Source organism: Labeo rohita, chromosome 2 (genome assembly GCF_022985175.1).
Source record: "Labeo rohita strain BAU-BD-2019 chromosome 2, IGBB_LRoh.1.0, whole genome shotgun sequence".
NCBI classification, from domain to species: Eukaryota; Metazoa; Chordata; class Actinopteri; order Cypriniformes; family Cyprinidae; genus Labeo; species Labeo rohita.
The window spans coordinates 5,477,713-5,502,325 of record NC_066870.1 but is presented as its reverse complement, the minus strand read 5'-3'; the positions used below and the strand labels follow the sequence as shown (position 1 = coordinate 5,502,325).

The following is a 24,613-nucleotide window of genomic DNA, read 5'->3' as shown; positions in this document are numbered from 1 at the left end:
AAACGTTATTAAAAATCTTACTGATCCCAAATGTTTGAGTGGCAGTGTATGACATTTCTCCTCTTGACACAGTTTACCCCTAACCCAACACAGAGCATGTAATGATACTGGACCAGTTTTTTCAGAAGTGCTGTTTAGATGCATTTCTCCTTGCTTAGAGGACAACTTGGGTGAGCGGCCCAGCTTACCCCACTCTCCAAATGGCATCCGTTCAGCAGAATGACCCCACGTAACTTTTTCTTCACACCTACCACCCCTCTCCGCTAGAGGGAGCACGTTTCCCCGGGCATTCGGCGTCAATGAAAGCAATACAAAACCCTCTGTAAGGAGAGCACAGGGAAGCTCTCCGAGTAGCCACGGCATTCCCGACCAAAATAATCTTATTTATCACACATTTGACGCCCTATCCTCCGTTCTCAACCGGCGGGATACAGTGAGATAAGAGTATGGATCCTTAATCGCCTTTCAAAGCCATCAGCTCATGGAATATTCGCGCTGATAGAGAAGATTCCTGGGAACTCCGGAGGAAGCGGAGAGAGAGAGAAAGAAAGAACGAACGGGATTAACAAAAAAGTCAACTGGCGGGTGAAAGCGAGCGAAAGCCCACTCTGGAGGGGCATCAGGGGAGCCCCTGCGCTGGATGACCGCCGTTCGCTTCTCCCCAGCGGTCTGCAATGGGGGAGACTAAAGTTATCTACCATCTCGACGACCAGGAAACTCCATACCTGGTCAAACTGCCCATCCCTGCCGAAAGGGTCACCCTTTTGGACCTGAAAAATGCTCTCAAGAAACCAAACTACAAGTTTTTCTTTAAATCTATGGACGATGATTTTGGGTGAGCCTACCGTACATTAGTTTTCTTCACACTTCTGCATGTATTTCTCGGGGTTAAAGCACAAATCCACAAATTCTCCCCTTGTTTGGATCGTGGGTCGACTGCGTTGGGTTTTCAGGCTGATAAAATGTCTTTTGTTAGTTGTGTTGGACACAACTGTGTGTGAACGGAGTCAAACGAGCAGTGTGTGTGTGCGTAAAACCTGTGAGTTCAGCAGGGGTGAATGTTAGGTCCCGTTCAATTGACGACGGCATCCATTTTAAGGCTGGATTACTCTCAAATATGGCTTTTGGCCTGTCGGCACAAGCTTTGGGTGCAGTTTGTTAGTTAGTGAATGGTTGGTGACCACAGTCAAAGTATCACAGCGTCCTTTCTTCTTGAATGTTCTCCAGCGTCAGTCTAAATTACCATGACTACACAAAAAGCACTCTTGGTTTTGGGGTTTCTTTACGCGTATTGTGTTCAGATCCGGTTCCTAAAGTATTTTCTTTTTTCACAAAGCACCTTCGCGTCAGGACATTGATGAGGGAGTATAGCCGAAACTAAATCGTTTAACTGACACTTTCAGGAATTTTCCACCTCGATTTAAAAGCACACAGAAGTACAGTAGAATCGATTTGAACGTGCAGTGCGCACGCGCAGCCCAACGGCCATATGTCCCCCAAACCGAACGTCCCCCGCAAATGATGAAAACAGAAAACATCCGAGGTGCGTTTATGTGAGTTTTGGACGCGTTTCACGTTATTTATAGTGTGGTCTTGCCTTGCTTATTATTCCTAGATGCGCTTTTCTCAAGGTTTCCATCCTTTAAGTGCCTTTTGGAGTTGCTGTGAACTCTCTGACCTCTTATTTAGGCCTTCAAGAGCAGACCTTGTACACTTGGATGTGTAGACCGGGGTTGCCAGGTCACCAAAAATTAGGAATATCAGGGGTTTTTAAAGTGACATACAGGCATGGGAATGTGATTTTGCGAGCCTTTAAAAATATAGGTAAAATATAGATGTACGCTACCGGTCAAAAGTTTTTAATATTTCTTTAAAGAAGTCTTTTCTGCTCACCAAGCCTGCATTTGTTTGATCCGAAGTACAGCATTTACGGTAAATTTTGAAATATTTTTACTATTTAAAATAGCTACTTTCTATTTGAATGTATTTTAAAAATGAATTTATTCCTGTGATCAAACCTGAATTTTCAGCATCATCACTCCAGTCTTCAGTGTCACATGATCCTTCAGAAATCATTCTGATATGCTGATTTGCTGTTTAAGAAACATTTTTTTTTTATTATTATCAATATTTTTTTTGAACACTTTTCATCGAAGAAAACTGAAAAAATTCAATTCAGCTGTTTTCAACATCATAATAGTAATAATAAATGTTTTTCGAGCAGCAAATCAGAATGTTAGAATGAGTTCTGAAGGATCATGTGACTGGAGTAATGATGCTAAAAATTCAGGTTTGAAATCACAGGAATAAATTACATATTAAAATATATTTAAAAAGAAACAAAAATTTTAAACAGTAAAAATATTTCGGAATTTTACTGTTTTTGCTGTACTTTAGATCAAATAAATGCAGGTTTGGTGAGTAGAACAAAACATGAAAAATCTTACTGTTCAATATCTCTAGAATGGCTTAATAAATAAAATGAGAAATTATTTAACAATCATCATGAGTCGTTAGAAAGGCCATAAAAAGGAATTGTTCAAAAAGTGTCAGATTGACATGTTTGGACATTTTCTTTATATCTTTGTATTATTAAAATACATCACGCTTGACAGATCGCTAGTTACTTGTATGCTGAACTGGAAAGACTCAGGTTTAAAATTGCATTTATTCTGTCAGTTAGGCTTTATGTGACGTGTTACCTGTATCTTTAAACTAACCCCCAGCTTGTGAATAAGTCACATTTGGAGTGCTGGCTAGTGTTCTTGTCTTGTCTGTCTGTTGCATTAGGCGAAAGAATGTTGACTTGGAACAACTGCAGGCAGTGACTGTGGAATGCCCTGATCGCTTCAGCGCTGGCAGCTTTACAACCTTCCCCAGTGAAATATGTTGTCGTTTGATCGTCCCGTTCCCCTCCCTTTAACTCCTCTTCAAAAAAGTTCATTAAAAGCTTAAAGATGTTCGCCGTTGAAGGGCAGGCTCAGATTTCTGCCAAATGGAAACGAATAGCTCAGTTGAATCTGTCTCTATTGATGTTTTACGTGTCTGTCAACACAACAAAGAGTCTTTTTACACATTTTTAAGTGGTGTTATTGGATTAGAGTGTTTGCGAATCAATGATTTTTTTTTGGTTGTATGCACATGAAAATAGGTAGTTTATGTTAAAAACGGGTGGTATAGAATGAAAACATAATCTGGGTTTAAAAGCATGGTTTTGAATGCCACAGACAATAATTTTGACTTGTACCTTAGTTTATAAATGATATTTCACTTTTGGGAAGTTCACATGTCTATCCTTCATAATCCAACCGTCTCTTCTGCTCACCAAGGCTGCATTTATTAGATTAAAAATACAGTAAAAACAGTCAATTTGTGAAATATTGCTGTGTTTTATTTAATATTTTAATAAATTAGTAAATTATTATGTGATCAAATCTAAATTTTCAGCATCATTACACCAGTCTTCATTGTCACATGATCTTTCAAAAATCATACTAATATGCTGATTTGATGCTTAAGAAACATGTCTTATTATAATCAGTGTAGATTTTTTTTTCAGGATTTTTTTAAGTATAAATTTCAAAAGAACAGTGTTTATTTGAAATAGAAATATTTTGTGTCAGTGTCAATATCCTTTCTGTTACTTTTAATCAATTTAATTTAGGAGTCTCAATAAAATACTTATGCAGTAAATATGAACAATTTAAAAAAGTAATGTAAATGCAGTGGTCAAAAAGTGCAAGGAACCCTGTCTGTTTGCCTTGTAGGTGTTTATGTACACACTTTTGTTGTACGTTTTACAAGCTGATAACCGAATCTAAATGATCTGATTCAGAGCATCACATTCCAGGCTTGTTGGTTGTAAATGATGTGAGCTTGTACTTGTTTTACAAATGAGCATTTGAACAGACAGTTCTTTTCATACCGACTTGTGAACTTTCTGCTGGTACATTTTGTACAGTTGAAATAATCTTTGAAAATATCTTTGAATTCATGAGTTTGGGGGCCTTATCTGCTGGAGTCTCCCTGCGTTCAGTCTTTTGTGTATTCGGAGAGCACATGTGTGTGCATGTTTATCTGATTTATGCGTTTTTGATCCGGCCCGTCCTTTTCTTTCATCTAATGGCATTGTCTCATTTACGTATTCTAATTTATTCCCAGACACTCTGGGGATCTCTAAAGCTGAGCTTTCTTTTTTTACACTTCACACGCAGACTGCGGTTCAAAAATAAGACCTGTCTGTTCTGATTTTTTTTTTCCTCTCGGTTTCTTGCAGGGTGGTCAAGGAGGAAATCACAGACGACAATGCAAAACTTCCCTGTTACAATGGCCGTGTGATTTGCTGGGTGAGAACTGAAACAAACACGCACACACATGCATGCCGTCCAGCCCTGCATCTTAATTCCCCCGTGCTCCTTGCATAATAGATCAGCCTTTTAATTCAGCCCATTCCTAGTTCTCTTGAGTGCTGGCACTGCTGTATTTGTATTTTTCAAAGTGTCTGCCAGTCATTCCTGCTTAAGGTTCACTTCGGTCTGATGCAGCTAATCAAAGACTTTGGTATGCTGCATAAGCTTTGTTTTATGAGCAGCTCATTTATATTTAAATGCCATGCAACCTCAAAGAACATCTTCTTCATTCTGAATATGCACATACAAACACACTCAGATTAATATATTGCTGTGTAAACAAGGCAGTTCTGGGGAAAGTACAAATAGCCTGCTGATTTCTTACACCAATAAAAGGAGTAGTTGACCATAACAGGAATTTAAGATGACATTCAGATAGCAGCCAATGATCCAGGCTGTACTCAAGAACATGATCAGCACTCCATGTGATAGTGAGATATGTTCGGTATTGTGGGATGTTTTTTTTTTAATCACCACTTTTTCATTAATTAAGAAAAACGAAGATATTAGCAAAATGTCTAAGTTGCTCTTTTCCATATACACATCTAGTGTTGGGGAAAGTTACTTTTAAAGGTAATGCAGTACAATATTGCGTTACTCTCTAAAAAAGTAAATAATTACATTATGTATTACTTTACATTTGCGTTACGTTACTTTTGCGTTACTTTTTAGATTTAGGTAGGGTTTGCTGGTTTGTTTTTAATAAAAAAATCTATTTTTGGCAAATGTAAAAGCCCTTTTACATCAAAAATAAAATGAATAAGCCTCAGGCTGAAGGAAGAGTAAATTCAAAGAAACTTAAACACTCTTCAGCAATAAAAAAAAAGAAGTGCAAATTTTAGTTTATCTAGTAATTCAATTTTTTCTTTATTAGTACGGTTGAATTGGATCATCGAAGGTCAAAAGCGTAATTAAATGGGATTAAATACATACAGGATATATGTGTTATTTAACATATTTAATTATTGCAGATTTGCATTAATCTTAATTCTGAGTTTGTATTTCACTATTTTTATTCATTTTAAAGAATACTGAATGTGTTTTTGTGCAACTGAGATGAGTAAATGCATGTTCACATTTAGTCTAGAACTTCAGTAAACATCATGTTTACATAGCGCATAATCAATAAATGGGAAAACAACGTAACTGGTGTTACTTGTTTGAAAAAGTAACTCGGATATTTTATTGTAAATTAAAAAGTAATGCGTTACTTTATTAGTTACTTGGAAAAAGTAATCTAATCACATAACTTGCGTTACTTATAATGTGTTACCCCCAACACTGTACACATCCCACAGAATATTTAGATCAATGGTCAAACAATGTTTTTTTTTTTTTTTTTTTTTTTTTTTTTTTTTTTGTCTGTAGCTAATTGTTAAATTAATTTGGTCCCACCTTTTTGGAATCTGGTAATGTCATAAAATCTGGTAAAATATTCCCATAAGATAGTTTCTCTCTTCAGAAAAAACACTATAATGTATATTATAAAACTATAGCTGTTTTATAGATTTATAATTTCATTCCTTTAAGTAATTTGTCATATTTTATTGATAATAATAATAATAATATTATTAATAGCAAAGTAGGTTTAAAATACTACAAATGTTAGAAAAAGGCTGACTAACAAATTAAAATTAATGTGGTGTGACCAACATACAAAAACATGCAAGTAAAAAACATAAAACAGGAAACAGAGAGGACCACTAAGGACTTTGAGCTTTTAATGACAAGGCATGGTTTGTTAAGTCTGTTAAGTCTTGTTAATGCCATGTAGTGCATCACCCCAAAACATATTGCAATTTATACATTAATAATTCATGACATTTGTAAAAAATACTTTTCCCCCCGAAAGAATAGGGATGTGACCAGATCCGATGTGTCTCGCGAGAACAGTCGGATCTAGCGAGATCTCGTGACGATATCCTCCCAAAACATTTTGCAGTGTTTACATTAGAGCTGCACGATTAATCCTTAAATATCGAGATCTCGATTCAAACACCCACGCGATCTTATCCCTGAATGACAAGATTTAGCTATGTCTATTAGGACTGTTTCGCATCACGAGTGTCAGTGGAACATGCGAAACACGTTTTGTCGCTGCCCATGTTAATGAATCAGAGGGTCGGGGTAAATGTGAACGCAGAGAGAGCAACACGAACAGTCTTTTCAAAGACATTATAATCATTATTTCTGTGTTACAGACATTTAAAAATAGAAGTACTGGGATAAAAGTTTATAGTTTGGGTATAAATACTTATTGTCTACAGTAGCGATCAAAACAAAAGTATCTTAACACTTGTATGTATTGTAACCCTCTCGTGAGTTCTCGTGAACCCAGTCTCGTGTCTCGTCTCGTGGGATAGGTGTCTTGTCACACCCCTACTAAAGAATATATTTTTTCGTATATATTGTATATATAGTTTAGTAACTTGTGATTTTGTTACATCTGGAGTTCATTTTCTAAGTGAAACAGAATGACACATTTATACTCAAAAATGAACCACATAATTTTACCGTCATTGTGTATTTTGTACCAAGTGTTGAAGTGTCTGTGATATCTATGATATCTATTGCATAATTTACTTAGATGTTTCTATGTAAAATACACACTTTTAGCATGGTTTAATTAGGTGCTATATTAAGTAAAATCAAAGTATTCCCAAGTAAGCTTTGACCAAGTAAAAATTACCCAGACTTTTACTGGCTGAGCTGAAGTCAATAATTTTCTTTGTTATAATTATTAATTTGGAAAAGTAGATTTTACTTAATTCTACATGTGAAATTATATCTAATTATGTAATATTTACTTACATTTTTTTTTATCAGTGTTAAGTTCAATAGTAAAAGTAGATTGTACAGAGCAGTAGCAGTAACATTTACTTAAAATAGGTTAGTGCAAATTGTTATGAAGATTTTTTTTTAAAATTAAATCCTAGAAGTTATTTTTATGTTTTTAATAGATTTACATTCATTTTAAGCCATTTTTATTGCTTTTTTTTTTTTTTTTTTTAAAATGTCTTTTGTCCCATCATAGTAAAAGTTCTCTATAGTGAGTTTAGTGAGAGATCAGTGACAGGAGCTGTAGTACAGGTATGTTGGACTGGCATGTGAACCCCCATTAACCATTTTGCTTTAAAAAGGGTGTATTTCTGCATGAGAAGCAATTCTGATAAGCTGAAACCGTGTTTAATTATGTATTGATTCATGCATAACTACTTCAGGTTACTGTAAACTACATGTCATTAAATTGTTTGTTTCTCTGTGTGTGTTGATAGTTGGTGTCATCAGACGGCTCCCACTCAGATGGATGTTCAGTGGCGGAGAGTCAATCCGAGCGGCCGCCGTCTCATGAGAGAAGCCAAGGCATTGGAGATTCCAGACCCCCGTCCTTCCAGTACGCTTCTTTGTGTTGTACAAATGAACAGATCAAATCACAAGTTGGCAGTAAAACTCAAAATAAGGAGCATGTTCTCACAGTCTTTTGTTTCTCTCCCACACAGTCCAAAGGCTGCAGGCAGCCGGCACGGTGTGGATGATGAGACGGAGACTGATTCAGTCGTGTCACACAGGAGGGAGAGGGACAGATCGCGCAGGAAACACTCACATGAGCACTCTGGTATGTGTCAGCACCCTCCTTTCTGTGCATGACTTATGATGACATGGTTTTATCAGTAAAAGATTCATGTTCAATAGTTAATATTTAAGAACTGGAACAACTGAGCACGAATAAACATTAATATCAATGGTCATTCATCTAGGAGGAAGGCAGAATGGCTACTCGCGGGGCGGCAGAGGCATGGATCTGGGAGGTTATGACATCTGTGACAGCCGCTCTTCCCTCATGAGCAGTGAACTGGAATCAAGCAGCTGTTTTGACTCGGATGACGGCTCCACCAGCCGGTGAGTCTCACAGCATTTGTTCGTTCCCAAACCAGTGCGCTTAATATGATTACAATCACAACGAGCCCCAATGGTTTAGTGAGGGTTTTCAGAGCTCCGATTAGAGCTATTTGAGTTATTTACAGGGTTGGGAATCTTATTTTGTTAGGGTTGGTTGCTTTATGGTAAGAAATTTTTAATAATGATTTTTAATAATAATAAAAGAGCAGTTTTGAGTATTACAATCATTTTGTGCAAAAAGTGTAATCACGATAATTGTCATTTAACATTTTCGTACATTTCATCAGAATTATTGCGCTTTTACATGAGCACAAAAATTAACCGAAAGTCAACTTGCATGCTTTGCTTGATGATTTAGTCACAGCAAACAGCGCAAATGACCTCGGGAAAGAAAACAGACTGGCTGTGTTACCCATGTTTGCCTGTTTAGAGCTTATCAGCTGTTTTTCAGTAATGTAGAGAGTGTGTGTGCGCATGGTTGCCAAGTTGGGAAGATTATAATCAAACCACTGAGCAGAAAATGTAATGATTTAAAGGATGAGTTCCTTTCCAGAATAAAAAAATCCTGAAAATTCTCGCCCCAATGTCGTCCAAGGTGTTTGTGTCTTTCTCCAGTCGCAAAGAAATTAAGGATTTTGAGGAAAACATTCCAGGATTTTTCTCCATATAGTGGACTTCAGTGGGACCCAACAGGTTGAAAGTCCAAATTGGTTTCGATGCAGCTTCAAAGGGCTCTAAACGATCCCAGCTGAAGAATAAGGGTCTTATCTAGTGAAACAATTAGTCATTTTTAAAAAATAAAAATTTATATACTTTTAATCACAAAAGCTTGTCTTCATGCATTATGACCCAGTGTTTACAAAACGAATGTGCAAAAGTCAAATGCTCTTTACAAAAAAGTTAAAACAACAATTACGGACTATTTTGAAGCTGGAGGAGAAAATGAGATGGAGTTTTTCACCCTACCCTACCTTTTTGAACCAAAGTAAACAGATCAAGAACTAACCATGCGTAACTTCTCCAACGTGATTACGTAATGTGTGAAGTCACGCATGCAAATTGCAGATCTAGTGCAAGACAAGCATTTGTGGTTAAAAAAGTATGTAATTTTTTTTTTTTTTGGAAAATGACCGATCGTTTCACTAGATAAGTAACTTTTACCTTGGCTGGGATCATGTAGAGCCCATTGAAGCTGTGTTGAAACTACAATCCTTTTTTCCAAAACTTTGAGACCTTCAACCTGTCGAACCCCATTGAAGTCCACTATATGAAGAAAAATGTTTTCCTTAAAAACCTTAATTTCTTTGCGACTGAAGACAGCAAGACATCTTGGATCACATGGGGTGAGTAAACTTTTTTTTTATTCTGGAATTGAACTAATTCTTTAAGAGACAAGCTCTGATTGGGGATTTAAACTCTTGAAATCTGGCATCCATGAGCAAAACTTGTGGAGGCTTGTTACCAGTGCAAGATAATGCAGATGGCAAATTAAAATGAAACATTTGTTGGATAAACAACTAGCGGGCAAATATTGCAGATTACGCCTAACAAACTGTGAGAAGCAGAAATCGTGACCATGATTGAAGTACAGTTCATCATGCAGCCCTAGTTTGTTTTGGTATTTGATAATGGTTTAGTATTTTTCGATAGTATAACTTTATTGGCTGCTCCCTGAAAAGTACTAAAAGTCATTACATGAATCAGACTCAGAGCTGTCAGAGTGATCCAAAAAAATTCAGTCATCATTTACTCACCTTAATGTCATTCCAAACCTCTAGAATTTTTGTTTAGCTTCTGTATTTCTAGATTTCTATCTCTCCACTGAAAGTAAACAGCAGCATCATTAAATCTGTTTTTCATGAATCAATCATTCCTCTTCAGAAAACTTGGTTTAAACTGTTGGATTTGTAATTTTTCACATTGCTTGTGACTCAAATTGAAATGCAAAGCTTATGTAATCACCATATTGTGACATCCGTTCTGCAGTTTCAGCAGTGTTACGGAGCAAAGCGGCTCATCCAGGTTAATGAGACGACATCGCCGGCGAAGGCGCAGGCCCAAAGCCCAACAAATGGAGAGGGTGAGACAGCGGCAGAGCTCTTAAGTGTCTAATACGATATATACAGGGTTCATACAAGGTGCTTAAAGTGGTTGAAGTACTTGAATTTGACTTTTTGAAATTTAAAGCCTGGAAAACCCTTGAAAATAGCAACATTCTTGAAGAGGTACTAAAAGTGCTTGAATTATTGAAAGATAGTGTATTAAATAAGTGTTTAATTTTTATACAATTTTTTAAAATCTTTTTTTTTTTTTTACACAAAATTCATGAAATTAAAGAAACAAAATACTTCTTCTCCACTTATTTTAGTTAATAAAACTAGTAAAAAAAGTTGGATTGAGTATCACTAATCATTTGATTTTGATCGAGACTTCGGAGCGGGTTCACGAATCATTTTGTTTAGATCGAGACTTCGGTGCAGGTTCATGAATCATTTGATTCAGATCGGAACTTTGGAGCAGGTTCGCAAATCATTTGATTCAGATCGAGACTTTGGTGCAGGTTCGCAAAGCATTTGATTCAGATCAGAACTTCTGATCGGGTTTGCAAATCATTTGATTCAGATCGAGACTTTGGTGCAGGATCGCAAAGCATTTGATTCAGATCGAGACTTTGGTGCAGGATCGCAAAGCATTTGATTCAGATCGAGACTTTGGTGCAGGATCGCAAAGCATTTGATTCAGATCGAGACTTCGGTGCAGGTTCACGAATCATTTGATTCAGATCGGAACTTTGGAGCAGGTTCGCAAATCATTTGATTCAGATCGAGACTTCGGTGCAGGTTCGCAAATCATTTGATTCAGATCGAGACTTTGGTGCAGGTTCGCAAAGCATTTGATTCAGATCCGAACTTAGGAGCGGGTTGAAAAATCATTTGATTGAGATCGAGACTTTGGTGCAGGTTCGCAAATCACTGGATTCAGATCGAGACTTTGGTGCAGGTTCGCAAATCACTGGATTCAGATCGAGACTTTGGTGCAGGTTCGCAAATCATTTGATTCAGATCGAGACTTTGGTGCAGGTTCGCAAATCATTTGATTCAGATCGAGACTTTGGTGCAGGTTCGCAAAGCATTTGATTCAGATCGGAACTTCTGATCGGGTTTGCAAATCATTTGATTCAGATCGAGACTTTGGTGCAGGATCGCAAAGCATTTGATTCAGATCCCAAATTCTGAGCGGGTTCGCAAAGCATTTGATTCAGATCGAGACTTTGGTGCAGGTTCGCAAAGCATTTGATTCAGATCCCAACTTCTGAGCGGGTTTGCAAATCATTTGATTCAGATCAAGACTCTGGTGCAGGTTCACAAAGCATTTGATTCAGATCGAGACTTTGGTGCAGGTTCGCAAAGCATTTGATTCAGATCTGAACTTCTGAGCGGGTTTGCAAATCATTCGATTCAGATCGAGACTTTGGTGCAGGTTCGCAAAGCATTTGATTCAGATCCGAACTTAGGAGCGGGTTGAAAAATCATTTGATTCAGATCGAGACTTTGGTGCAGGTTCGCAAATCACTGGATTCAGATCGAGACTTTGGTGCAGGTTCGCAAATCATTTGATTCAGATCGAGACTTTGGTGCAGGTTCGCAAAGCATTTGATTCAGATCGGAACTTCTGATCGGGTTTGCAAATCATTTGATTCAGATCGAGACTTTGGTGCAGGATCGCAAAGCATTTGATTCAGATCGAGACTTTGGTGCAGGTTCGCAAAGCATTTGATTCAGATCCCAAATTCTGAGCGGGTTCGCAAAGCATTTGATTCAGATCGAGACTTTGGTGCAAGTTCGCAAAGCATTTGATTCAGATCCCAACTTCTGAGCGGGTTTGCAAATCATTTGATTCAGATCAAGACTTTGGTGCAGGTTCACAAAGCATTTGATTCAGATCGAGACTTTGGTGCAGGTTCGCAAAGCATTTGATTCAGATCTGAACTTCTGAGCGGGTTTGCAAATCATTCGATTCAGATCGAGACTTTGGTGCAGGTTCGCAAAGCGTTTGATTCAGATCGAGACTTTGGTGCAGGTTCACAAAGCATTTGATTCAGATCGAGACTTTGGTGCAGGTTCACAAAGCATTTGATTCAGATCGGAACTTCTGAGCGGGTTTGCAAAGCATTTGATTCAGATCGAGACTTTGGTGCAGGTTCGCAAAGCATTTGATTCAGATCGAGACTTTGGTGCAGGTTCGCAAAGCATTTGATTCAGATCGAGACTTTGGTGCAGGTTCACAAAGCATTTGATTCAGATCGAGACTTTGGTGCAGGTTCACAAAGCATTTGATTCAGATCGGAACTTCTGAGCGGGTTTGCAAAGCATTTGATTCAGATCGAGACTTTGGTGCAGGTTCGCAAAGCATTTGATTCAGATCGAGACTTTGGTGCAGGTTCACAAAGCATTTGATTCAGATCGGAACTTCTGAGCGGGTTTGCAAATCATTTGATTCAGATCGAGACTTTGGTGCAGGTTCGCAAAGCGTTTGATTCAGATCGAGACTTTGGTGCAGGTTCGCAAAGCATTTGATTCAGACCGAGACTTTGGTGCAGGTTCGCAAAGCATTTTATTCAGATTGAGACTTTGGTGCAGGTTCGCAAAGCATTTGATTCAGATCGAGACTTTGGTGCAGGTTCACAAAGCATTTGATTCATATCGGAACTTCTGAGCGGGTTTGCAAAACATTTGATTCAGATTGAGACTTTGGTGCAGGTTCGCAAAACATTTGATTCAGATCGAGACTTTGGTGCAGATTCGCAAAGCATTTGATTCAGATTGAGACTTTGGTGTAGGTTCGCAAAGCATTTGATTCAGATCGAGACTTTGGTGCAGGTTCGCAAAGCATTTGATTCAGATCGAGACTTTGGTGCAGGTTCGCAAAGCATTTGATTCAGATCGGAACTTCGGAGTGGCTTTGCAAATCATTTGATTCAGATCGAGACTTTGGTGCAGGTTCGCGTATCATTTGATTCAGATCAAGACTTCGGTGCAGGTTCACAAAGCATTTGATTCAGATCGGAACTTCTGAGTGGGTTCGCAAATCATTTGTTTCAGATCGAGACTTGTGGTGGTTCGCGAATCATTTGATTTAGATCGGAACTTTTTTTTTTTAAACAGTATGAAAACAAAACCAAAATAAAAGAACGTATATGCAAATACAAATTCCTTAAAATTAAAAAAAAGAAAGTTAACTGTTGTTTTAATTTTGAAAGAGAAGACACTGTTTGATAAGTGAGATAATTGAAGTCCTTGAAAATCAAAAAAGTAGTGCTTGAAAAGTCCTTGAACGTCCTGGAGTTTCATTTTACAGTATTTGTACGAACCCTGTATTTAAAACATACTGTGTTAAAGCTGACTTCGCCTCTGTTTCTTCAGTCTTCATCATTCAGTAGCATCACTGACTCCACAATGTCGCTGAATATCATCACTGTCACTTTAAATATGGGTGAGTCTGCTTTATATAGATTTATTGGTTGCTTTTAATTAAACTCTAGTTATATGAACAATAAAGCACACCTTTGAGTGCCTTATTGCTTAAATTGGTGCTATGCAATAATAAAAATATTAAAGGGCACATTTTATCTTTTGTTATTTTATTAAGCAAATTATCAAATTATCTAAAAATCTATAGGTTGATATTACAGATGTGCAAAGCTCAGCTGGGTGCCTGAAGTCTCTCTTGCTTTACCTCATTTAGAGAAGTATAACTTCCTGGGCATCAGTATCGTGGGTCAGAGTAACGAGCGAGGTGATGGAGGCATCTACATTGGCTCTATAATGAAGGGTGGAGCGGTGGCGGCCGACGGGCGGATTGAGCCCGGTGACATGCTGCTGCAGGTGAGGATTGGATAAAGACATGTTCAGGATAGCACAGAATCTGGTTGTTTCAGTTTAGATTTCTGTTTCCTCTCACAGGTGAATGACATCAACTTTGAGAACATGTGCAACGACGATGCTGTACGAGTGCTGAGGGAGATCGTGCATAAGCCTGGGTGAGTCATATTACAAAACAATCATGTTATATGGGATGTGTTTAGCTTAACAACAACAGTGTGTTAACAGCTGCACCAATTTTTATTTTTTTTGCAGACCCGTGTCGCTTACTGTTGCCAAATGCTGGGACCCAAACCCGAACAGTTGCTTTGCTTTGCCAAGGAGTGAGTGTTTATTTTTCGCTTTTCCCCTTTTACACTCATTTATGCGTAAATGCACCATTGATTGCCGTCAGTCGAGACAATATCTATTTTTTTTTTTCTGAGACAGGAATAAATTAATACTTTTGTCAAGGCAAGGATGCATTACATTGACATTAATGTCACAAAATATTTTCAACTTTCTGTTTAACAGATAATTCTGAAAAAAAAATGCATTACATTTTCCATAAAAATATAAAGCAGCATGATTTATTTATTGATAATAATGTTTATTTTTTTAAACATTGATAATAAAGCAATGTTTAACGCAAATCAGCATATTAGAATGATTTCTGAAGGATTATTTGACACTGAAGACTAGAGTAAGGATGCTGAAAATTCAGCTTTGAAATCACAGGAATAAATTGCATTGAAAATGAATTACCAGTCAAAAGTTTGTGAACAGTGAGATTGTTGTTGCTGTTGTACAGCAAAAACAGTAACACATAGTTTGACTGTGTAAAATAACTGTTTTCTGTTTGATATAATATATATACACTGCCCTCCAAATGTTTGAAAACACCCCTGGCAAAGTGTGGTTTTGGATGATATCAGCATAAATCCTTCAAAATCATCAAATCACCAAAATCATTTTTTGGTGCAAATACATCAAAGTAACTTGACATTATCATTAAAGACCAGCAATAATAATTTTCATTTTGATTGCATAATAATGGCAATCTATACATGTCAAAGTCAGACATGCCCCTTTGCCAGCTGTGATGCCTGGTTACTGGTTTAAACTTGGCCCAGGTTTTTAAAAGATTTTTGGGTCAGCACACCTTAATAGCTTCAACAATTGATTGCCAGTTAAGTTTAGAATACAATGAATTTAGGCCCAGATTATGCAGAGTTGTAATAGCTGCTAATGGTGATATTTTGATGAATCGAAAATTTATGTTTTTTTCTATGTATAAACTGTTTATGTAATAAAATATGTTTTTGTAGTGTGTGTTGTCCCTTATCATTAAATTAAAAAGGATTAATGCCTATATATATATATATATATATATATATATATATATACACATTATAGTTAAGCTGAAAACAGTTGAATTTTTGTTGAATTTTGTAATTTTTTTTTTTTTTTTTTAATTTTTCAGGTTTCTTTGATAAATGGAATGCATTTATATGAAATAAAAAATTATTGTAAATGTCTTTATCATCAATTGTCTTTTGATCAATTTAAAGCATCCTTGCTAAATAAAATTATTAATTTCTATAATTTCGTCCAAAAAAAAATTACTGATTTTAAGCTTTTGAATGGCATAGTCTATAATGTTACAAAAGCTTTTTTATTTCAAATAAATGCTGATCTTTGGATCTTTCTATTCATCAAAGAATCCTGAAAAATGTACTCAAATGTTTTAAATATTGATTATAATAATAATAAAAAAAATTAATGTTAGAATGATTTCTGAAGGATCACGTGACACCGAAAACTGGGGTAATGATGCTGAAAATTCAGCTTTGATCACAGGAATAAATTACATTTTAAAATGTATTCAAATAGGAGGCAGTTATTTTAAATAGTAAAAATATTTTATAATAAGGTTGCTATTTTACTGTATTTTTAATCAAATAAATGCAGCCTTGGTGAGCAGAAGAGACATTTTTTCAGAAACATCAAAAAATTTTTACAGACCCTAAACATTTGTTAGGTTTTGTATACATCTGAAATCATATGATGATTTTGTCTTTCACTAATAAGCTTTCACTTTTCTTTTTAATGCTTAAAAATATATTGCTCACATTTTTACTTATACAGTAAAAAGTTAATGATAAAAAGTGCTGCAAAGAACCAGTTTTATTTTTAAGTTCCATATCACTGTTCGCCTGTTTTGTAAAACTTGCAGTGAAAACCTGTTCTGTACTGCTTTATTGAGTACTGGCTGATTTCTGTCTCAGGTGAGCCCATCCGGCCCATTGACCCTGCAGCCTGGGTGTCCCATACGGCGGCCATGACGGGTGTCTATCCTCCCTACGGCATGAGTCCTTCCATGAGCACAGTCACCTCCACCAGCTCTTCCATCTCCAGCTCCATCCCAGAGACTGAGAGTAAGACATCTACACTCTCATCCACGTTATGGCACAGTTTTTATTTTTTTTTTTTTTCTTTTTGCGCTAAGCCATCACTATTATTAATGCATATACTTGGGCTTAGAGATCTAAGCAGACCCCTGACCCCTACATTTTGTGTAATTCATCCCACAATGGTTTAGTTAAGGACAAGAATGATTCATTCAGTTCATTTTCTAAGTGATCAGACTTGGCGAATGCCAAAATGGGTGAAATTTGACGTGCTATTTGTTATATTTGGATACTTGGGTGTGGATCGTGGGAGGTCCTGGTTTCTCGCCACCAGGCAGATGCTCTGTGTTTTGTGCTCTTGTAAACTGTGTGTTGTTCTTCTTGCAGGGTTTGATGACTACCACCTGTCCGTCCACAGTGACATGGCAACAGTTGCAAAAGCAATGGCCTGTCCAGACTCAGGACTGGAAGTTCGAGACAGAATGTGGCTGAAGATCACTATAGCCAATGCTTTCATAGGTCAAGACACACTTTATAGTGCTTTACAATTAGTAAAGGTGTTTTTAAATGATAGTTTGTATCAGTTGATCTTTATAGTTTTACCTGTGTGTTGTCCTAAATTTAGCATTAAACTGATTTTTATTTGTCTTCCCTATTATGATGTTTATCTGAATGGAAAAATTGAGAATGAGAAAAATGTTGGATGGGAATTAATTTTGTCCATCATGAATTAATTGGATATTTCAATCACAGTTGTTTGCTAACTGCTGTAATCTCATTTGGTACACTCATACATCACAACAGAGAAGAAAAAGAAGCTATTTCATGAAGCTGATATATATAATTGGTGCATATGTTGTCTTACAGGATCTGATGTGGTTGACTGGTTGTTTCATCACGTGGAGGGGTTTGCAGATCGACGTGAAGCGCGAAAGTACGCCAGCAACCTGTTGAAAGCTGGCTTCATCCGCCACACTGTCAACAAAATCACCTTCTCAGAGCAGTGCTACTACATCTTTGGAGATCTTTCTGGCAGTAAGTACTTTTACCACTACAGTTCAGGTTTGAATATTCAACATGTGACTTGACATTTGAGAGCTGTGTTTTTGTAGCTTATTTTAGTGTACAACTGCCCACTTAAAGGAGAAGTCCACTTCCAAAACAAAGATTCACATATAATATACTTACCCGCTTGTTATCCAAGATGTTCGTGTCTTTCTTTCTTCAGTCGTAAAGAAATTGTTTTTTTGAAGAAAACATTTGCATTTTTCTCCATATAATGGACTGATATGGTGCCCTGATTTTGAACTTTCTAAATGCAATTTAAATGTGGCTTCAATCGATCCCAAATGCGGTTGTAAACGATCCCAGCCGAGGAAGAAGGGTCTTATCTAGTGAAACGATCGGCTGTTTTCATTGAAAAAAATACAATTTAAATACTTTTTAATCTCAAATGCTTGTCTTGCCTTTCTCTCCCTGAACTCTGGATATTCTGGCTCAAGACAGTTAGGGTATGTTGAAAAACTCCAATCGTATTTTCTCCCTCAACTTTAAAAATCATTTCAAAATCATCCTACATCGCTGCAGAAGTACCGACCCAGTCTTCGCAAAGTGAACATGCAAAGATCATCAAACACCCTTACCAAAAAAGGTAAAACAGTGATATAGGACGATTTTGAAGTTGAGGGAGAACATGAGATGGGAGTTTTTCGACATACCCTAACTGTCATGAACCAGAACAAAAACAGTTCAGGCAGAGCAAGGGTGCTTTCACACCTGTGGATCGATTGCTTTGTTCCAAAACAGGGATTAAAGTTATTACAATGCTGGTTTTTATTCTTGGTGCGGTTCGCTTTCACACAGCAAAATTTCTAAACGGACCAAATGTGTTCATACAAGTCACGCACGAAAAAACAATCTAATAGGTAAAACAATTCATTTCATTGTTAGTTTCCAGTCGGAGCTGTATCCCTTCTACCCACGACCAGCTGTCATCCGTCAGGATGGAACAACAACAGCTTTGTGGGCTTACTGTTGCATTTTTTTTTTTTTTTTGTAGCTGTCGTTACATGTATTCATAATTTTGAGCAGGTGCCCAGGATTCGTCGGGAAAACATTTTTAAAATACACCTACTACAAAGAGAGCAATAAGACAGCATTATAAAATGAAAATGCGCGCTTTGATTTTGATTGGCGAAGACGTGCACACACACAGACATTCACAGGTTCATTTTAAGCGGTATTAGCAAAACAACAAAGCTACTGCTGTTCAGGGAACTGTAATTACCCATTATACAATGTGATATAGCCTGGTTCGTTGGTCTGTTGGATCAGATAGCTTTCTCGCTACAACCGAACCATTCCAGAGTTCATTTTCAATCGAGGCGAGACCACCTCATTCAGGCGATTTTAGGCCAATTGTTTTGGTCGCGGATCCGAGCGCGATTTCCGTGTTCACATATGCCCAAACGAACCGAGCTAAGGGAGGAAATCCAACAGGTTCCGAAACAAAGTGCCAGGTGTGAAAGCACCCTAAGAGCGTTTGACATTAAAATGTATATAAATTGTATTATTTTTATTAAAATAACCGATCGGTACGCTACATAAGACCCTTGTTTCTCAGCTGGGATAGTTTACAACCACATTTAGGATCATTTGAAGCTGCATTTAAACTACATTTTGGAAGTTCAAACTCGGGGCACCATAGCAGTCCATTATATGGGGAAAAATGCTGAAATGTTTTCCTCAAAAAACACAATTTCTTTGCGACTGAAGAAAGAAAGACATGAACATCTTGGATGACAAGGGAGTGAGTAAATTATTTGTAAATTGTTGTTCTGGAAGTGGACTTCTCCTTTAAGGCCCAGACGCATTACACAATCATCAAGAAACTAGCATCGACGAAAGCCCATGTGAATGTCACACGGGCTTGTAAAAAAACAACTCGGAGATTCTTCTAAACGTCTCCTTTTGTGCTCAACAGACGAATGAGGATTATTTGGGTTCAGGAGGGTATTAGAATATATATTCTATAATAAATTACATAATTTTCATTTTTGGCAGAGCTTATCCTTTAACGCTATGGATTAGCACAGTTTACATTAGGTACTGGCCCATTGTACATTTAAATTAAACAAGCACATTCCTTTGTTGTACGCTAGTAGGGGATTTCACACTGCTATTTGGATTTGAGTTGTTATTATTACAGTTGCTGAATATATGAAAAAGGTCATTTTCTGTTTGAACATGTATAAATATTCCAGTGCTGTGTTTAGTCCTGTCAATACAGAGGAAAACTATATTTGTAACTAACCAGAGACTAAGACATTATTTGTCCCAGTTAAAGTTTAGTCATTTTTATTGCCGTTACTGTTAGTGTTAAATTTGTCAGCTGTTTTTTAATTTAGTCTTTCTTTTAGTCTTTTGTTTTGTTTAATTTAGTTCTGTGTCAAAAGTCCTTTTTAGTTTTTATCATATTTAGTCATTCTGTCCCGTTTTTTGTTTAGTCCAGTTGTAATCGATTAAAATTTTTAGTCATGGTATGATTGCACAATTTTTAAACTGATAACCACAATTATTTTTCAAAATTGTAATAACTGATCATAATCGTTGTCATCTTAGTTATTACACTTTTTTTTAAATTAACACACTCTCATCATGAAAACTATTAAAACTCAAAAGCTTCTCTCAAAAGCTTAAACACAGGGCTTAAAGCTTTCCGTAGCTACGACGGATTTCCATTAATTAGAAAAAATGAGAGGAAAAGTGATGCCTTTAAGGGAGTTCACATATGTGATATTGATGTAATACAACAGTTCAGTAAACAAGAGGTTCATGTTAAGTGACTTATGTTGTCAGACTATAACACTACTACCTGATTTTACTCCAGTTGATCAACGAAATAGTTCCAAATAAAGTAACAGTTCAGCTGCTGTGCATCTCTAAAAACAAAGACAGCGTTGTTTCGTTCATGATTGAAAGTGCGCTTTTGAACGATTCTAGTGAGTCAGTGATTCATGATTACCCATTCATAAAAACAGTCCCTTGCTTTATTTCTGAATGAATCAGCTGTTCGAACAAATCAACTGAATTTTGTTCAAATTTAGTTTCATTTTAGTGTATAATTTATTTAAATCATTTCTATATTCAAAATTTGTATATTTGAAACCGTAATTTCAATATGAATTTATGAATTTGAGGTAACACTTTATTTTGATAATCCACTTTAGATATACTACTAACAGTAAGTAACTACAACTGCAACTACATGTCAGCTAGTCATTAGAGCATTAGTAGACTGTCTGCTTAATATCTTCCTACACTCTACACTTCTAAATTATGCAATTATGTCAACTACTTCTACTAACCCTAAACCTAACCTGTCTGCTCTGAGAGTTAGTAGACATGTAGTTGCACATTAATGAGAATTAGTTGACATGTAATTGCAAAGTTACTTATAGTTAGTAGAATGTCTAAAGAGGACTATCAAAATAAAGTGTAACCAAATTTGATTGCACTCATGCCACCTCTGAGCCTTATTAAACATCTAAAAATGTACCTACAAGTCACTTTTGTGTATCTCTGCGCCACCTCTGTAGTACATATACTTTTTTATTAATACTAATTCATATGATTGGTAACTTATTTGTCTTATTCTTCTACTTATTATATGCTTAATTAGAAATTTTAAAAAGCTTATAAACATGATTTTTTTTTAATTTGACAGATGATGACATGCTTTTCATAAAAGTAGAAAAATGCCATTACAAAGGTAAAAAGAAAATGCCCCTGTAAATCACTTGAAGGAGTCAAATATCACCCAAATATGACCTTGTATTAGGAATTTTTGATTACTGATCAGAAGGTGGTCCTAGATGATTTTTAAATTAGGAGGACAGGTGCTCCTAATTACAAGAAGAAAAAAAAACTGCTCTTAAACTGGGTGTGTAACCGGTATGGCTGTGGAATGGGGTTTGGCCGAGGAAAAAAATTCTGTCTTTTTTTTTTTTTTGCTTTAACCCCTGTAAACGGTGACATTTCTAAATATATTCCAATAATTCCAAATCATATTCAAGTCTTTCTTTCTTTATTTAATTTTTTTTAACACAGGTTGCGTAAGTGCATTTATTGAGCAACCTCAGTTGCAAACATTATAGTTGAGATCCGTGTTTGGATTTGTCACAGTTCATCACTGAGAAGGTGTGATGGCAGATTTAGTTGTAGAAAATAGTGCAAACGTGTGAAGGAAGACGGAATGGCTGTATTTTACTTAATTTGAGCAGAATATCTCAGTGGAGATCTCTAAATTCTAACATACGTGTTTGTCACTGTTTTCAAATTATAGTGTAAGTTGCCAAATTATATTGAAGGAGAAGTTCACTTCCAGAACAACAATTTACAGATAATGTACTCACCCTCTTGTCATCCAAGATGTTCATGTGTTTCTTTTGTCAGTCATAAAAAAAATATATGTTTTTTGAGGAAAACGTTTCAGGATTTTTCTCCATATAATGGATGGAGTTTGAACTTCCAAAATGCAGTTTAAATGTGGCTTCAAATGATCCCAAATGTGGTTGTAAATGTGGGTTATTTTCATAAAAATAATACAATTTATATACTTTTTAATGTCAAACACTCATCTTGTCTTACTCTCCCTGAACTCTGTGTATTTTGGCTCAAGACAGTTAGGGTATGTCGACCGTATTTTCTCCCTCAACTTCAAAATCGTCCTATATCACTATTTTACCTTTTTTGTTAAGCAAGATGAGACAAGCATTTGAGATTGAATAATATTTAAATTGTATTTTTTTTTTTTTTTTTTTTAATGAAAATAACCGATCGTTTCGCTAGATAAGACCCTTCTTCATCGGCTGGGATCGTTTACAGTCACCTTTGGGATTGTTTGAAGCCGCATTTAAACTGAATTTTGGAAGTTCAAACTCGAGGCACCATATCAGTCCATTATATGGAGAAAATCCTGAAATGTTTTCCTCAAAAACACAATTTCTTTATGACTGAAGAAAGAAAGACATGAAAATCTTGGATGAAGGGGGTGATACATTATCTGTAAATTCTTTTAATTATGTATTATCTTGTTGTTCTGGAAGTGGACTTCTCCTTTAAGCCATACAAGTCTTAATAATACTAGTCACTGTAGTCTCTCATCATCATGACTTTGATTTTGTTTTTTTTGTAGACATGGCCCATCTCTCTCTGCACGACCATGATGGATCCAGCGGGGCATCTGATCAGGACACTCTCGCTCCATTGCTTCACCCCGCTGAAGCTCCCTGGCCCACTGCGTTCCCTTACCAGTATCCACCAGCCCATTCCCTCCCGGATGCAGCTCACAGCTACTCTGAAGCCGGAGGAGGTGGCGGCAGTGCAGGAAGCCAGCACAGCGAAGGTAAGCAACCTCAAATCACACTGCTAACAAGCTCAAACAGTGCCATACTTACATCAACATTACTCTCCGTAGGGAGCAGCGGCTCAAACTGCAGCTGGAGCCGGAATGAGGGGAAAACCGCAGCTGGAGACTTCAGGTTAGGAGGAGGAAGCGAAATGGGCGACGCTCACGAGTTTGACTTCCGCAGAGACAGAGCCCCCAGCGAGCGCTCGGTGCCGCCCAGCGAGGGCAGCGTGCGAAGCTCACGATCTCACAGCTACAGCCTGAAGCAGGGATCTGCACGAGGCGCCCCGGGGTCGCCGTCCGGCCGCCACCTCGCAAACATTCCCCCCGAACTCACGGGCTCCCGGCGCTCGTGCAACACAGCCAATGGGGAGTTCTTCGTGGACATCATGTGACTGTTGCGAGCTGAAGTGCCCAAACTATTTTTTGCCTTATGAAACGTGGCCTACTAGTGCAGCCGATTAGGATTAGGATTAGTGCTGTCCTAAAATTCAGTAGCTTGTGAGCCCCGACATCACTTAGGTCTTAGAAATTAGTCTACTAAAGCATAAGCAAACAGGTCATGCGTACAATAACGGAGTAAGACGTTTTACTAAATGTACAAAATCACCTCAAGATAGTTGGGAGACAATTTCCTCTTATGGACAAAAAAGAGATTTTGAGAAAAATAGCAATAATTGAATGGGATTTAGTTACAACACTATATGGGTGTGAGGATTCAAGGTGAATGTAGTCCAACCAAGGACGTAAATGTCAAATTTTGCAATTTCTGTTGTCATCTGCCCTGTTTTAGCGCATATTTGGAGGTTATTAACTTTTTTGCCCTTTTTAAATTTTTACTCTCAGTAAATGTCTCAGATATTTCATTATTCATGGAAATTGTTTTTACTGAGAATATATTTTTCAGTGTTTGTCAGCAATATTGTATTGGGAGAATTTTTGAAGTACCATGTTAAGGAGATTTCTTTTTTTAATTTATAAATATAGTTTTATTGTGACATGCTTGGAGTACACTACTGTCTGTGTGTTTTTTATGGGTTCAGCTTGTGGAATGTGAAGGTTCTCGTCTTCATCTGCAATCCAGATGTTTCTGGGTTTGTCTCTGTCTACATCTGCTTTTATTGTTCTTCGGCTATTGTTCGCCAGCCTTTTTAAGAGCTTTAAAAGGTCGTCTTTCAAGCATTGAAAGGTAGTGTTGGTATTAGTTTGGGACAATTTGATTTGGAAGTCTTTAAAAGTAATTGCTCCATTCTAATATGTAATATTTTCTGAATAACAGTAAATTACAGGTGTTTAGATGAGTACATGAACAGAATATATTCAGTTTCTGCATTAACTCTCTCACAACTGTGCTCTTTATCTAATTATGCAGCGTTAGGATGACAAACCAAATAGGTTTTGCCTTTTGAAAGTTGTTTTTGTTGGCAAATGGTCCTGAAATTGCTAGACAGATTAGAATAATGCCAACCGGCATGACCTCATCCTTGAAAACCAGCAACAAAACTACTAAAGTAAAAAAAATACAATCCATGCTTCACTGATTTCAGATTCACATGCAACATGTTTGAACTTGATTTGTGTCAACCACAGTGTGTTTTGTGCAGGGAATTATCAACAGCATTA

At 36.9% G+C, this 24,613-nt stretch overlaps 1 protein-coding gene and 1 long non-coding RNA gene across 6 annotated transcripts; both read left to right on the top strand.

Annotated features, from left to right (window-relative positions):
• Positions 1 to 270: 270 nt before the first annotated feature.
• dvl3a (dishevelled segment polarity protein 3a) lies at positions 271 to 23,998 on the top strand. The gene is made up of 15 exons (XM_051092261.1): positions 271 to 835; positions 4,277 to 4,346; positions 7,685 to 7,803; positions 7,910 to 8,025; positions 8,168 to 8,309; positions 10,296 to 10,389; positions 13,733 to 13,802; positions 14,055 to 14,194; positions 14,273 to 14,349; positions 14,447 to 14,514; positions 16,459 to 16,608; positions 16,969 to 17,100; positions 17,449 to 17,616; positions 22,778 to 22,987; positions 23,060 to 23,998. The coding sequence occupies exons 1-15, from the start codon at positions 675 to 677 to the stop codon at positions 23,383 to 23,385; spliced, it is 2,043 nt and encodes a 680-aa protein (XP_050948218.1). The 5' UTR covers positions 271 to 674; the 3' UTR covers positions 23,386 to 23,998.
• LOC127151931 (uncharacterized) lies at positions 10,396 to 13,713 on the top strand. 5 transcript variants are annotated; one of them, XR_007825003.1, is made up of 4 exons: positions 10,396 to 10,869; positions 11,150 to 12,749; positions 12,870 to 12,909; positions 12,950 to 13,713. It is a non-coding gene; the product is annotated as an uncharacterized LOC127151931 (long non-coding RNA). The 5 variants fall into 5 exon arrangements; XR_007825005.1 differs by having other exon boundaries at positions 11,150 to 12,549; positions 12,870 to 13,713; XR_007825004.1 differs by having other exon boundaries at positions 11,150 to 12,589; positions 12,870 to 13,713.
• Positions 23,999 to 24,613: the final 615 nt, after the last annotated feature.

Coding starts and splice junctions, on each gene's coding strand:
- dvl3a (XM_051092261.1), top strand. CDS start 675: ATGGGGGAGACTAAAGTTATCTACCATCTCGACGACCAGGAAACTCCA. Junction 8,310..10,295: donor GATGACGGCTCCACCAGCCG/GTGAGTCTCACA, acceptor TCCGTTCTGCAG/TTTCAGCAGTGTTACGGAGC. Junction 22,988..23,059: donor AGGAAGCCAGCACAGCGAAG/GTAAGCAACCTC, acceptor TACTCTCCGTAG/GGAGCAGCGGCTCAAACTGC.